Source organism: Phodopus roborovskii, unplaced genomic scaffold (genome assembly GCF_943737965.1).
Source record: "Phodopus roborovskii unplaced genomic scaffold, PHOROB, whole genome shotgun sequence".
NCBI lineage: Eukaryota > Metazoa > Chordata > Mammalia > Rodentia > Cricetidae > Phodopus > Phodopus roborovskii.
Window position 1 is genome coordinate 13292621 of NW_026126571.1, and position 12731 is coordinate 13305351.

Here is a 12731-nt window from a genome sequence, read left to right on the forward strand (position 1 = left end):
TCCAAGGCTTTGTTACTTTATTGTTAAGAAAGTCTCAAACTCTACCTACGTTTCTTCCTCAGAACCTACTGAGGAAATCACTGCTTGCATAGGGCTCACGGTGATACTCAAATTAGCTTTTAATCTGATAAAATGCCCACCATTAAAAAATAAAGCCTTTATTGTTTCTAGATGTTGCAGTAATGAAACACTTAAAAGCAAAGTATCATATACTGAGTAGCACATAGTTACCTCTACATCTGTGTTAACATACAGTGACACAGACATGAGCAAATGCTGGGATCCCTGTCTGAGCAGGGCCAAGAGAAGCTAGTCAACAGAAAGCCATTTCATGAAGGCCCCTAAGAATAATTTTTCATTTCAGAAATGTGTCCTCTAGTAATGGGAGATGTCATTATGTAAACATGTTTCTCGCATTGGTTAATGGATAAAGCACTGTTGGCCAATGAGAAAGCAAGATAGGCGGGACTAGGAGACTAGGAAGAGAGAGGAAGTAGTAGGGATGAGATTCAAGATGTAGAGACTGGAGAGAACAGATGTCCGGGCCCTCTCTCCAGTAAGATGAGACCACGTGGAAATATTTAGATTAACAGAAATGGGTTAATATTTAAGACAGAGCCAGCAGAAAAGAAACCAGTAACTGGCCTACAGCTTTATATCAAATACAGCATCTCTGTGTGTTATTTGGGGCTGGCGCAGCTGTGGGTCTAGGCAGGCAGGGAAAAAACCTTACTCATAACACTCTAGGTCCACAGCTAGCACTTGACTGCAAGAGGTGGAGCAGTTACAGACAGCTTTGCAGCAGCTGACCAAGCACATTTCACTAAGGTCAGAGAGCTTTCTAGTAAAGCCACTGTGGTTAAAACCTCAATGAAACAGACTCTTCACGTTCAAATCCTGGCATCAGCACTTCCCTTCTGAGCAAGCATAGACCATTAGCTACAGACAAAGGAATAGCAGGCTCCAAATTCCACTCTTCCTCTGTAGATTTGTCTACCTTTCTCATGAAGAGGCAGGTTTTTCAGATCTCTGAATCTGCAGCAGCAATATGACTTTCTTTGTCACAGGATGACACTATAAAACTTCTAGTTCTGGGATGCAAGACACTGTGAAAACCCTTATGCTAGCCTCCTTGAAGTATCTCCATGAAAAGGTCTCTGGGCTCACCTGATGGAGGAAACAAACCACTTGGAGCACAGATGGCTTGTCCCTTGCTTAGGACATCTAATGTAATGAGTGCCTAGCAGGTCACTAGTTGAATGTAGTCTGGGTAGTGATACCAGAGAGACCAGTATATGAACCCCTAGCTGGGCCAGGATGACAGTGCTGCCTTGCAGGATATGAGCAGTGGTTTCATTTCTCGCCCTCCTGAGTGGCTCATTACGCAGAACATATAATTGATAAGATGGTGCAATTGAGCATCCTTTTCTCGCCTGTGAAATGAAGATAATGCACCTAGAACGTGGTAAGCTCTCTGTGCACGACTGTTCTTGCCACCCTCGTCATCTATCTCCTCTGCTCTGAAGTGCACAGCATGGCCTGTGACTGTCCAGATGGAGAAAATCTACGCACTGTGGGGAAAAGTAATCAACACCATTGTGTCACAGGACCCCTGGACCTGGTGGCCAAAGTGAGAAGATTTGATCTCCTTTCCAGGCCAAGAATCAGACAGCAAGGGCGATCACAGAAAAATGATGGTGTGTGCTCATAAGGAAAGGAGACGGTGTTGTCACCAGTGACTTGTTGAATTAAAAGGCAGGGTAACAATCAACGGGGTCACTTTAGGCTGATCTGGTGTGTCAACATTATCCCTACAGTCTGGGGTGATTTGGAAAGCCACAGGAGCCTTGCACGTATTAATTACCAGAGCCGTGCCAGCCCCAGCAGAGCCCTCACAGCCTGCTCCATTACACTTCCCTAGGTCCTGCCGCTGCCTCTGCAGCAAATGAAAGCTGTGCTGTGCTCTCTTTTCCCAGTACAAACAAGTCCAGATCCATCTTAGTTCATCAGTGTCCAGAATCTAATGTAACTAGAATCACAGCTGATTTTCCATTTCATTCTGGAAGATCTTCAAAACAGTCTCACTGTACCTTCAGCATTTATTTCCCATAGTTATCTCTCTATCTCCTAAACCTAGCCTTGTTCCCAGACTCACTGCATCAGGCTCTGAACATTCTCTTCTGAGTCCTGCTCCTTACTTCCCAGCACTGTGCACCGGGGAGCCCAGACCACCACAAATCCCCCTTCTCCTATCTCTTCCTTGAACACTTCCTTCCCCTTCTTAGCAGTCCATCCACAAAGACAACAGCTAGGGAAGCAAATTGATAAAGAGGATTGCATACCAGCTCACCTTCTACTGAACAGTAATTGTAACTGCTGCAAATCAAATGCATCATTTAAGGAATGCAAATAAACTCATATTTATAGATATACTGACTCAGTGGTCATTGGTGGCACCAAAAGACACATTGTCTTTGCTCAGTGGTTGTGATAGAAGAGGCAGCTTGATGTTTTCATTTCTTTGGCACTCTGTTCTGCAGGCCTAATTTGTAGCTGTTGATTTCTATGGTGCAAATACTCCCCAACTAGGGATAATTTTAGGCCCCCAACAAGACATCCTGGCACAATCCCTGGGTACCTGTTTGGTACCAAATGTTCCAAAGGTCAGAGCAAGCTGGATCTCAGTTGAGAGTTACTGTCTGGACTTCGGCTGGCACAGGCAACATCCAGGAGCCCAAAATGAGAGTCTCTATGCAGGCAGGTCTGAGAATAACTGCTTACAGGGGTGTTTGCCAAACTTCCGGGGGCACATGGAAGTTCTTTGTCACCTTGACATAAGCAAAAGCTGTCTGGGATGAAGAAACCTTGATTGAGAAAATGCTTCCATCATATTGCCTGCAGGCAAGCCTGAGGCATCTTCTTTATTAGACCGATGTGAGGGATCGACCTTGGGGTGGTGGCACCCTGAGAAGATGCTCTTAGGTCATATAAGGGAACAAGGAACCACCTACTAGCAAACGAACCTATATGCTCTCTGCTTCCGTTCCTTCCTCCAAGCTCTTGCCTTGAGTTCTTGTCCTGACTACCCTTTATGCTGACTTGTGACTCATATATATAAGACAAATCCTCTCCTCCCCAAGTTGCTTTTGGTCATGGTGTTTCATCCCAGCAATGGAAAGCAAATTAGGATAGGCAAAAACTAAACTTGAAGGACAGACAGCCAATCACAGACTACTGCTGTCAAAAATGTCTAGAAGAGTCTTAGAAAATTCATAACTTCAAGTGTATGGCTTATGTATAACCAAGGCTATACAGGTGGCTTGTTTTACCCAAATGCATTTTGCTCCTTAAATTTGAGCTAGTAGATGCCAGTATCATGAAAATGTATGTTCATGGCTTCTCTTGGGGAAGAAGAGAAGAGGAGAAATGGTAATGGTGATTACACTCCAAAATAGACTATATTGCCCTTCCAGGAAGCAGCCTCCCTCTATCTATCTCACTTCATCCCTGGAGGCATTTGAGAGGTTTTTATAATTTAGGCTTTTGCATAACCTATTTTCTCCCCAGTTACTGTAGCCTTCTTTTCCTATTTCCTACGTTTCCCCCACATATAAGCTGTGTATTCCTGAAATGCCTCATATGGTGTTCTTAAAACATCAGACCATTCTCTCCCTACACTGTGGAATGACCATGTTCCTACAGCATAGCCCATCCTCCTCTCTGGAAAACAATCCAAATCATTCTTCAAGACACAGCTCAAACAACATAGCCAAGGAAAGCCTTCCCAACCCCCCCCCCCCCGTGCTCCAAGAGCAGACTAGATCTTCTAAATACTAACTACTGTCTTAGTTCACTTGGGGTATAATCTATTGTCTGAGGCCCCCACAATGGTCTAAGTGAGCTTTATTTGTTTTTATATTATCAAGGAAATATAGTTTGCCATATAGCAGATTCTCGATCACTTTATCAAATGAATGAATTAAGAATTTTTCACTCTTATTACCTTTGACTGTCTTTTGTTAATTTATACAAAGGAATTTTGCAATATTGTGCAACCTATAATATGCAAGTTACTTCTCTTTCATATCCTTGGCCAGTCCCTCTGTAGGCCATTTCTCATACTTGCAAGTTTTCTTGTTGATCACTCAATATATGGAATATTATTTGTCCCATAAGTCTTGTCCTAGATAAATAAGGAGAGACCACTTATAATTAAACACTTCTTAATAACTGGTACTTCCATGACATGGGCACTTTGTTTTGTTTCTGCTTTTTGAGACAGAGTTTCACCATGCCACTCAGACTGGCCAGAAACATAAAATCTTCCTGCCTCTCTACCTCCCTCAGTCCTGGGATTAAAGGTGTGTGACGCCATACCTGGAATTATCACCCTTTCCAAACCACTTTTGTGAACATACTTTATTCTTTTACCATCCCTATAAAAGTAAGAGTAGCATATGACCTTTGGTTAGTATTTAGATGCTAAAGTGACATGTCCTCCCCAGAGTTGAGAGAGCTCTGCTGTGCCTACCTGTGACCTCTTGGGGGAGACTCTGTGGTCTTCCTGAGCATCATCCCCCTATGGCACTTGAAGCAGATCTGTCTCAGTTTTCTTGCAAACTTCTTCAAACTTTAACATATTATTTAAAAACGACGACCCAGACATGTTCAGTTAGCTGACGTTAGAGGCAAAGTAGTAACTGGTCCTTCATTAGTCAGCAAAGATTATTGCTGCTTGTATTCACTGCTTGTATTTGTCACAATGACAATGTAACTACCCAGTAGAACGAATATGCTCCTAAATATGTGTCTGAGCAGAAAAGGGCGTGACTCTATAACTTCTTCTCGAAAAGCACATTCTATTTACATTCTATTTGACAACCCCAATTTCTCCTATTAATCTGTTGTAATTAGCTGTAGTGGACAGTAGGATGCCCAATGCAATTGTTTTTTATCAGAACTTATTATAATCAATTTACAGAGATCTAGACCCGGGAATCTTTCAAGTCAATGCTATGTACTCATTATTTGATGCCTTTTAGAAAATACATCATAGGTGAAACGACAGCAAGTTATTTTCCTCATCCCCAACAATAAATGCAACTCACAGTAATGAAAATCAGCACTGCTGAAAGTATTTTCTGGTACCCACTAGGGGTAGGCACGGAGAGATTTAAACGGGCTCCTTGTGTTTGAAGAACTTAGTCTAGGGGCAGAAATGGCAGTATGAGAGGTCATAATGATCCACTTCTCATGCACTGGCAACCACTTTCTGAGAAATTTAAGGCACCCTCAAGATCCCGCCACTCACGAAAGCAAAGCAGAATTAGTATTTCCTGTCCAAGGTGGCCTGGAAGCAACAGGGAGAAGATTGTTAAAGATCTTTGGAGGACCCAGTGTCCTACTGCCCTAACCCCAAACTCTGCTCCGATATATCTCATTGATGTCTGTCTTTATGGTTTCTTTGCCATCTCTACCCCTTGATCTGAAGAAGGGCAATCTCATCCGTTCTTTAAGTCAAGAGGGGATGTGTCTGCTGTTCCTTCTCCCTTTGTAAGTCCTTGAGTACAAATGTAAGAAAGAACTAAGACAATGCCTTTTTTATGCAGTGTAGATTTGTTGTGAACGGTTTTAAGTCTGTGTATTAGCAAATGCATGCAAGCATCTTCTGGAAACCACATAACCAACAGGAAAGGAAACTTGCAAGTTGGAGGCAAGGAGAAAAAAATCATTTGCCTTTGGAATTTTTCAATTATTTGAAAAATTGTTCTAAAATTTTTATGGTTTGTTTTAAACTGTGTGTGAAATGAGTAAAGAGTTATCCCTTGGACTGTACTTGTCTTACCGCAAACAATTTATCTACGGGACAAGAAGGGATGCTGCCCCCAACAGAAGCAACAAATGCCTTTTCTGCAAGTAATCCCAGCAGGGAAGTTCTGAGAATTCAGGGTTTCCTTGACGAAGAAACAAACAAACAAAACACAGCCAGAAAGGGGAGCAGGAACTCCTTACCCCCGAGCCAGGTGTCTGAGACGTTCTGAAGCATGGTGACCGGGATGCAGAAGAAAACGATGAGCAGGTCGCTGAGCGCCAGGGAGCAGATGAAGATGTTGGTGACTGTGCGCATGGCTTTGCTGCGGGTCACCACGTAGACCACCAGGGCGTTGCCGAAGAGCGCCAGGGCGAAGATGAGCAGGCCGACAAGCAGGAGGGCCAGCCTGGCGCGCGGGGGCAGCTGCGGGTTGAGCACCAGTGGCCTCAGCCCATAGCGCGCGATGAATTGAGAGCGCGTCAGGTTGTGCAGCCGAAGCAATGCTGAGAGCTGCTCTGCGGTCAAGTTCCACGGCATGCTGGGCTCCACAGACGCGGTGACCGCGGCGTGGGGCTACCCGAGGCCGGGGAGCAACAGGAGAGAAGCTATACTGAGGTGCGAGTCCCACAAGAGAAGCTGGAGGCGACCAAGGAAAAGTCAGCGCTGCCCGCCAAACAGTTAGCAATTCTAGGAAAGTTCCCAGCGAGGTGCTGGGGTCCTCAGAAACTGCTGAAACCTCACAGAGCCACGTGAGGCGCAGTGCCTCTTACTCCCCAGTTTTCTGGCTCTTAGTGGAGCCGAACCCCGCCCCTCTGCATACTCCTTAGCCCCTAGAGGGCTGTCTCCTTCGCAAAGCAACCATCATCCAGCATCCTTCCTTGTCAAGTGTCACCCTGATCCCTGATGTAGAGGTTATGAAAGCCTCTTTGTTCTCCTCTTGTACAGACATGGATTGGCCATAACTACCCGTGGCAAAAATGGGATTAAGCATTTTCTGTATTGAAATAATAATTGCAGTAGAGAGGCAGCAGTCATAAAAGTGATGTGGGGTCTCAGGCATTCACTCAGTTTTCTTTCTCTGTCGCGTATCATGTTGTCCGGCATTTTTTTTTTTTAATCAGCCTGACACAAGGCAAAGTCATCAGAGAAGAGAAAACTACTGTTGAGAAAATGTGCCCATCAGTTGGCCTATAAGCAAGTCTGAGTGGTATTGTATTGATTAATGACTTATATGGGAGGCCCCAGCTCTGTGTGGGCAGTGCCACCACAGGCGTGTCATTCTGCATGGTATAAGCAAGCTGATGGCCAATAGCCAGTAGAGGCAGGAAGATAGATGGGACTAGGAGATGAGGAGGATTCTGGGAAAGGGGGGTTGAGAGGCTGCCAGGAGAGATGCCAGGGAGAGTTTACAGGTCCAAGCATTCTCTGATAAGCAAAGACCATATGGCAATATATAGGTTTACAGAAGTGGGTTAATTTTAATAATTAATATAGTGTCTGTGTGTTCACTTGGGGCAAGGTGGCTGCGGAACCCGGCTGGAAGAAACCTCCAGCAACAAAAAACAAAACAAGACAAAAGACAAGCTGGGCATGATGGTATATACCTTTAATCCCAGCTATCCAGAGGCAAAGGCAGGTATGTCTCTATGAATTTGAGGCCACCCTTGTCTACAAAGAGAGGTCTAGGACAGGGAAGGCTGTTACACAGAGAAACCTTGTCTCAAAAGAGTTGCCATGGTCATGGTGTCTCTTGACAGCAATAGAACATTGACTAAGACAGGTTGTTTTGGGGTTACCCATGATCTGAAAGCCCAACAAATGCACTGATTTACCAAGAAAAGAAAAAGAAAAAAGGAAGGAAGGAAGGAAGCCAAGAAAGCCATGAGAGAGCAAGCCAGTAAGCAGTACTCCTCCATGCCTTTGTATCAGTTCCTGGCTTCAGGTCCTGTCCTTGACCTCCCTCAGTGATGGAATGTGACCTGAGAGCTATAAGCTGAAATAAACCCCTCTCATACCAAGTGCTTGTGGTCACTATGTTTTATACATTTTGGGGTGAATCCATTCCAGTGAAATCAGGGGCATCACTTGGAGTTCTTAGCCTCACAAAAAGAAGAGCCTTAAAGGAATCTCAGGTACTCATACTTTGAAAGAAAAACGTTAATGCTACCGATGCTACTGTAATACACACACACACACACACACACACACACACACACACACACACACAACCACACACAACCACACCCTAAAAGCATTTAAGAAATGGCCCAAAGTTGAGGATGCAAACTGTTTCTCCCATGAAAACCCAGAGATCTAGTTCCAAGGCTTTTCAGTGGAAGGAGCTGGTATCTGGACTGTTGTTCTGGTCCAGACCCCCTCACATAAAGCCTCCAGACACGATGCTCATACAAATGATAAGGAACCCAAGCTCCTGGCTGGAATTGCTGCTTTTGGGCCCTGCCATGATTTCCATGCTCTGCTCTCATCCTTCTCCCCTATGACCCTAACTGCCATTTAAGAAATTGGAGTGTTTATCTGACTTTTGAAAGTTGAATGGGGTGGTTGGGTGTTGAAGTTGGGGTACCTTTCCAGTGGAACTATATGGAGGACCCAAAAGCACATCAGTAGTTATATCTATTATATTATTTACTCATAACTTACCACAGTATGCTGGTGTCAGTTACCAATTTCAGCCAAGTGTAAAAATTTTAGCTTTAGCTTTCTCCAAATATAACTGTCAAGTGTTTATTCTACAGCCATTTAGAAATGACCATCTATTCTTCATTTGACATGGGGATCTTTCCATTTTCTGGTATCTTCTTTAATTTCTTTCTTTAAAGACTCAAAGTTCTTTGGTTAATGTTACCCCAAGATATTTTATGTTGTTTGTGGCTATTGTAAAGGATGATGTTTCTCTGATTTCTCTTTCAGCCCCTTAATTGTCTAAACATAGTAGCTACTTATTTTTTTAAGTTAATCTTGTATACTGCCACTTTGCTAAAGGTGTTTATCAGCTGTAGGAGTTCCCTGGTAGAGTTTTTAAGGTCACTTATGTAAACTATCATATCATCTGCAAATAGTGAGAGTTTACCTTCTTACTTTCCAATTTGTATTCCCTTTATCTTCTTTTATTGTCTTATTGCTTTAACTAGAACTTCTTGATTTAACTTTTATAAGTGATATCTATCCAGAAAACTGTCGTTTTCCATTAAATTTTCAAATTTTGTGAAGTACAAGTTTTCAAAGTATGATTGGAAGATTTTCTGAATTTCCTCAATGCCTGTTGTTATGTCCCCCCTTTTCATTTCTGATTTGTGTCTTTTGGTCAGTTTGGATAAAGGTTTGTCTATATTGTTGACTTTCTCAAAGAACAAACTCTTGGTTACATTGATTCTTTGTATTGTTTCCCTAGTTTCTACCTTATTGATTTCAACCCTCTAATTGATTATTTCCTGGTGTCTACTCCTCTGGGGTGAGTTTGCTTCTCTTTGTTCTAGAGCTTTCAGGTGTGCTGTTAATTCTCTAGTGTGACTATTCTCCAGTTTCTTCATGTGAACACTTAGCACTGTGAACTTTCCTCTTAGCACAGCTTTCATAGTGTCCCATAAGTTTGGGTATGTTGTGTCTTCATTCTCATTGAATTCAGGCCTCAGGAGGTTCCAAGCAGGGCCCTGGAAGTCAGGCCAGAAACAGGCCCACACTTACCCCCCTCCAGTTTGTGGAGGTGGGACTAGGATGCAGGCAGACTCTGGATGGGCTGGTCTGCCTGGACAGCCTCCCCTGTGCACAGTCCCTAGTAGCCAGGAGTCTCCCTTGTTATTTATTTCTATTGTTCTTTCTTTTCATGCCAGCATTTCTTATTGAATAATTTCTTTCTTTTTAAATACACTCAGGCAATGTATACATGCACACCCACATATGCAAACACACATGTACACTCAATGTACACACACACACACACACACACACACACACACACACGGAGGTGAACAACTTTCAAGAGTCCTTTCTCTCTGTCCACCTTGTGGAATCAGTGTGGGGATCAGACTCGGGTCATTAAGCCTTTGCTTCTATCCACTGAGCCATGCTGTTGGCCCTAGATAATTTTCTTTCTTATTATTTTATTTGTGTTTAGGATACATTCCTTTGCTGTCTGTTTTAATAGTGCTAGAAACAAAATCACTCCATTTCTCTTTGCTAAGGAATGTCCCAAATTTCCCCTTTGTTTCTGAAGGACATTTTCACTGACTATGTCTGGGTTGGAATGTTTTAAATATTTTCCCCCAGCATTTGAAAAGCTTTCTTCCTCTCTTTCTCTCTTCCTCTCTTCCTCTGTTTCTTTCTTTCTTTTTTTTAAGTAAAACTCAGAGGGATCACTCTGACCCATTCACACTCTTTCTTTTCTGTTTCAATTAATTTTTATTTAAATTAGTAACAATTTTATTTTACATACCAACCCCAGTTCCCCCTCCCTCCTGTCCTCCCATTCTCCCTGCCAATCCCCCCATTCTACCCCCCCCATGCACTCCTCAGGGAGGGTGAGGCCTCCCATGGTATTTCTTGACTATATTAGCTTGAAACACTTTCTTACCTCATTCTGGTTTCTGCAGTCTCTAAGGTGAAATCTATTGTTACTTAGATTGATCTTCCTGCAGGTGTGATATCATCTCTTTATTACTTTAAAACTTTATTGACCTTGACTTTCAGAAGTTTTTATGGTGTTACTAGATTTGGGGTCATGGCCTATGTCCCAACAAGCCAGGTTCAACCACTCTTTCTAAACAAAACAACTAAATGAGCCAAATAATGGTGAAGAGGAGAAGAAGATTTATTCAATGGGATCCAGCACAAATGAAATGTATTTGCCAGAGAGGGACAAAGAGCAGAGGATAAGAGATAAAGACAGGAGATAGAGGATGGGAGAGAAGGGTAAGGAAACAAAGGGAAGGCAGCAATGGTATTTGTCCTGGAGGACAAAGGACTGCCTCTGGATAGAGAGGAGACATAGGCAAATAAAATGGGAAACCCACGTTAATTAGGTGAGCCAAAGGGGCTTCTGATTACTGAATTCCAATACTCAGAGTTAGACCTTGATAGTTAGACTCAGAGATGGAAGTGGCCAGGTACAGGAATAGACCATTGGGGATAGCTTTAGGAATATAATCTATGAGATTTAGCAAGACAGAGAGAATCTGGGAGAAGGGCAAGGCCTGCCAGAGCCATATGCTGGAGCGGACTAGTGTCCCTTCAGTTTTTTCTCCTTTCTTGTCTTCTTTAAGGGAAGAATTCAGATGAGAGGCAGACACTTTAAGCAGAAGTTCACTTGGCAAAATGACAACATACTCCAGACAGCTGAGCCAAGGTGGGTAACTATGAAGACTCTGAGACAGCTATTATAAAATAAGACTTGTAATGCAAATAATGCAAATGCAATTAAATATGCAATGCATATAAGTGCACAATGCAAATAAAATTCTAAATAAAGCTAGCAACAGGAATGGTAGCACAAGCTTTTGATCTCAGAACAGAGGCAGAGGCAGGTGGATCTCTGAATTCGAGTTCACCATGGTGTACAAAGCTTGTTCCAGGACAGCTAAAGCTCTGCAGAGAAACCCTGTCTCAATAATAATAATAATAATAATAATAATAATAATATCAAAAGGAAGGGAGGGAGGGGAGGAGGGAGGAAGGAAGGGAGGGAGGAAGGGAGGGAAGAAGGGAGAAAGGAAGGGAGGGAGGAAGGAAGTTCTTCTGAGTATGGAAAGCCCTTGTTAGTGTGCATGTGTAGCAACTGAGGAAGTTCTCTCAGCACTTGAGTTAAGTACTGTGAAGAGGACTTAACTGCAGTTCCCAGGCTACCCACAAGAGAGCATCATGACCATCGGAAAACAGCTGCCAAGATGCATCCTCAGCTTCCTTGCCTATATCAGGATGATATAAAAATCAAATCTTGTTATATTCCCAGAAATATCTAAGATTCCATTGAACTTTGGGAGTGTGGGGCCCAATTTCTCTCTGTTGTCTCATAAAATTCAAGATTCAATATCTATAAAAAAATTGAAGTTTTATTAGAATAAACCCTAATCATTAATTTCATACACTGTCTACACCTCTTTTTCTACAATAATTGTATATTAATTTCTTGTTTGTGAAAGAGCCCCAAAGCAGAAAATATTTCCTATTTGATTCTTTACAGAAAATGTTTGCCAGTCTCTAACCTTGTCAGTATCTATCAATATAGTTCGATGAGCAGGCATAAAAGGTGTGTTCTCAGAATCTAACCAAGACAAAAGCGTAAATGTGTCATAAAGAAAGCAGAGTATGAATGGACTTAGTAAGAGAAAGGATACCTGTTTCCCATACAAGAATCAGTCTCTGTTCTGAATGCTGACCAGTACATGAAGATTTGGTGAAAATGTAGCTTACTAGCTGGTTGGATATTATCACGATTGGAGGGCATGGGGATAGGCCCCTTCTCCATATTCAAGGACTGAAACAGCAGAATCCTAATTACTGGTCAGAGGAGGAATGGGACCTTAGTCCTTTCTGGTCCTGGAAAGAGATGTGACACCTGAACAGCCTAGAAGAGCATTGGTAGAAAAGAAAAGGAAAGAAAATGAAAAGAAAGGGAAGGGAAGGAATGGAAAGGACCAGGAAACAAACAAAAAACTATCTACACCTAACTCCAGGAGCCTTGGACCTTACCTGCAAGAGTCAAATCAAATAGGCCTGTCAATCACCTAGACAAGACAGAGTCCCTCAGAAAAGGCTGATTGAACTGAAGAATTTAGAAATTTTCCTTTGTCTAGAACATAGATTAGCACAATGATCCCTTAGCCTTATCCAATGTCGCCCACTGATGTACTCGTGTGATACCAAGCGCACTCTGCACTACCTTGCAGTAACTTGACATATCTTT

The 12731-nt window shown here is 42.7% G+C and overlaps 1 protein-coding gene and 1 pseudogene across 1 annotated transcript in view; one reads left to right on the forward strand and one right to left on the reverse strand.

The window, feature by feature from the left end:
* Nucleotides 1-6387, reverse strand: part of LOC127235576 (pyroglutamylated RF-amide peptide receptor) — a 42278-nt gene extending 35891 nt beyond the window's left edge. Inside the window, exon 1 of the mRNA XM_051202912.1 lies at nt 6013-6387. Coding sequence (XP_051058869.1) covers nt 6013-6349 — 337 coding nt within the window. The 5' untranslated portion in view covers nt 6350-6387. The remainder of the gene's footprint in view (nt 1-6012) is intronic.
* LOC127235871 (transcription factor Spi-C-like) overlaps nt 6348-12731 on the forward strand; it is a 48715-nt pseudogene continuing 42331 nt past the window's right edge.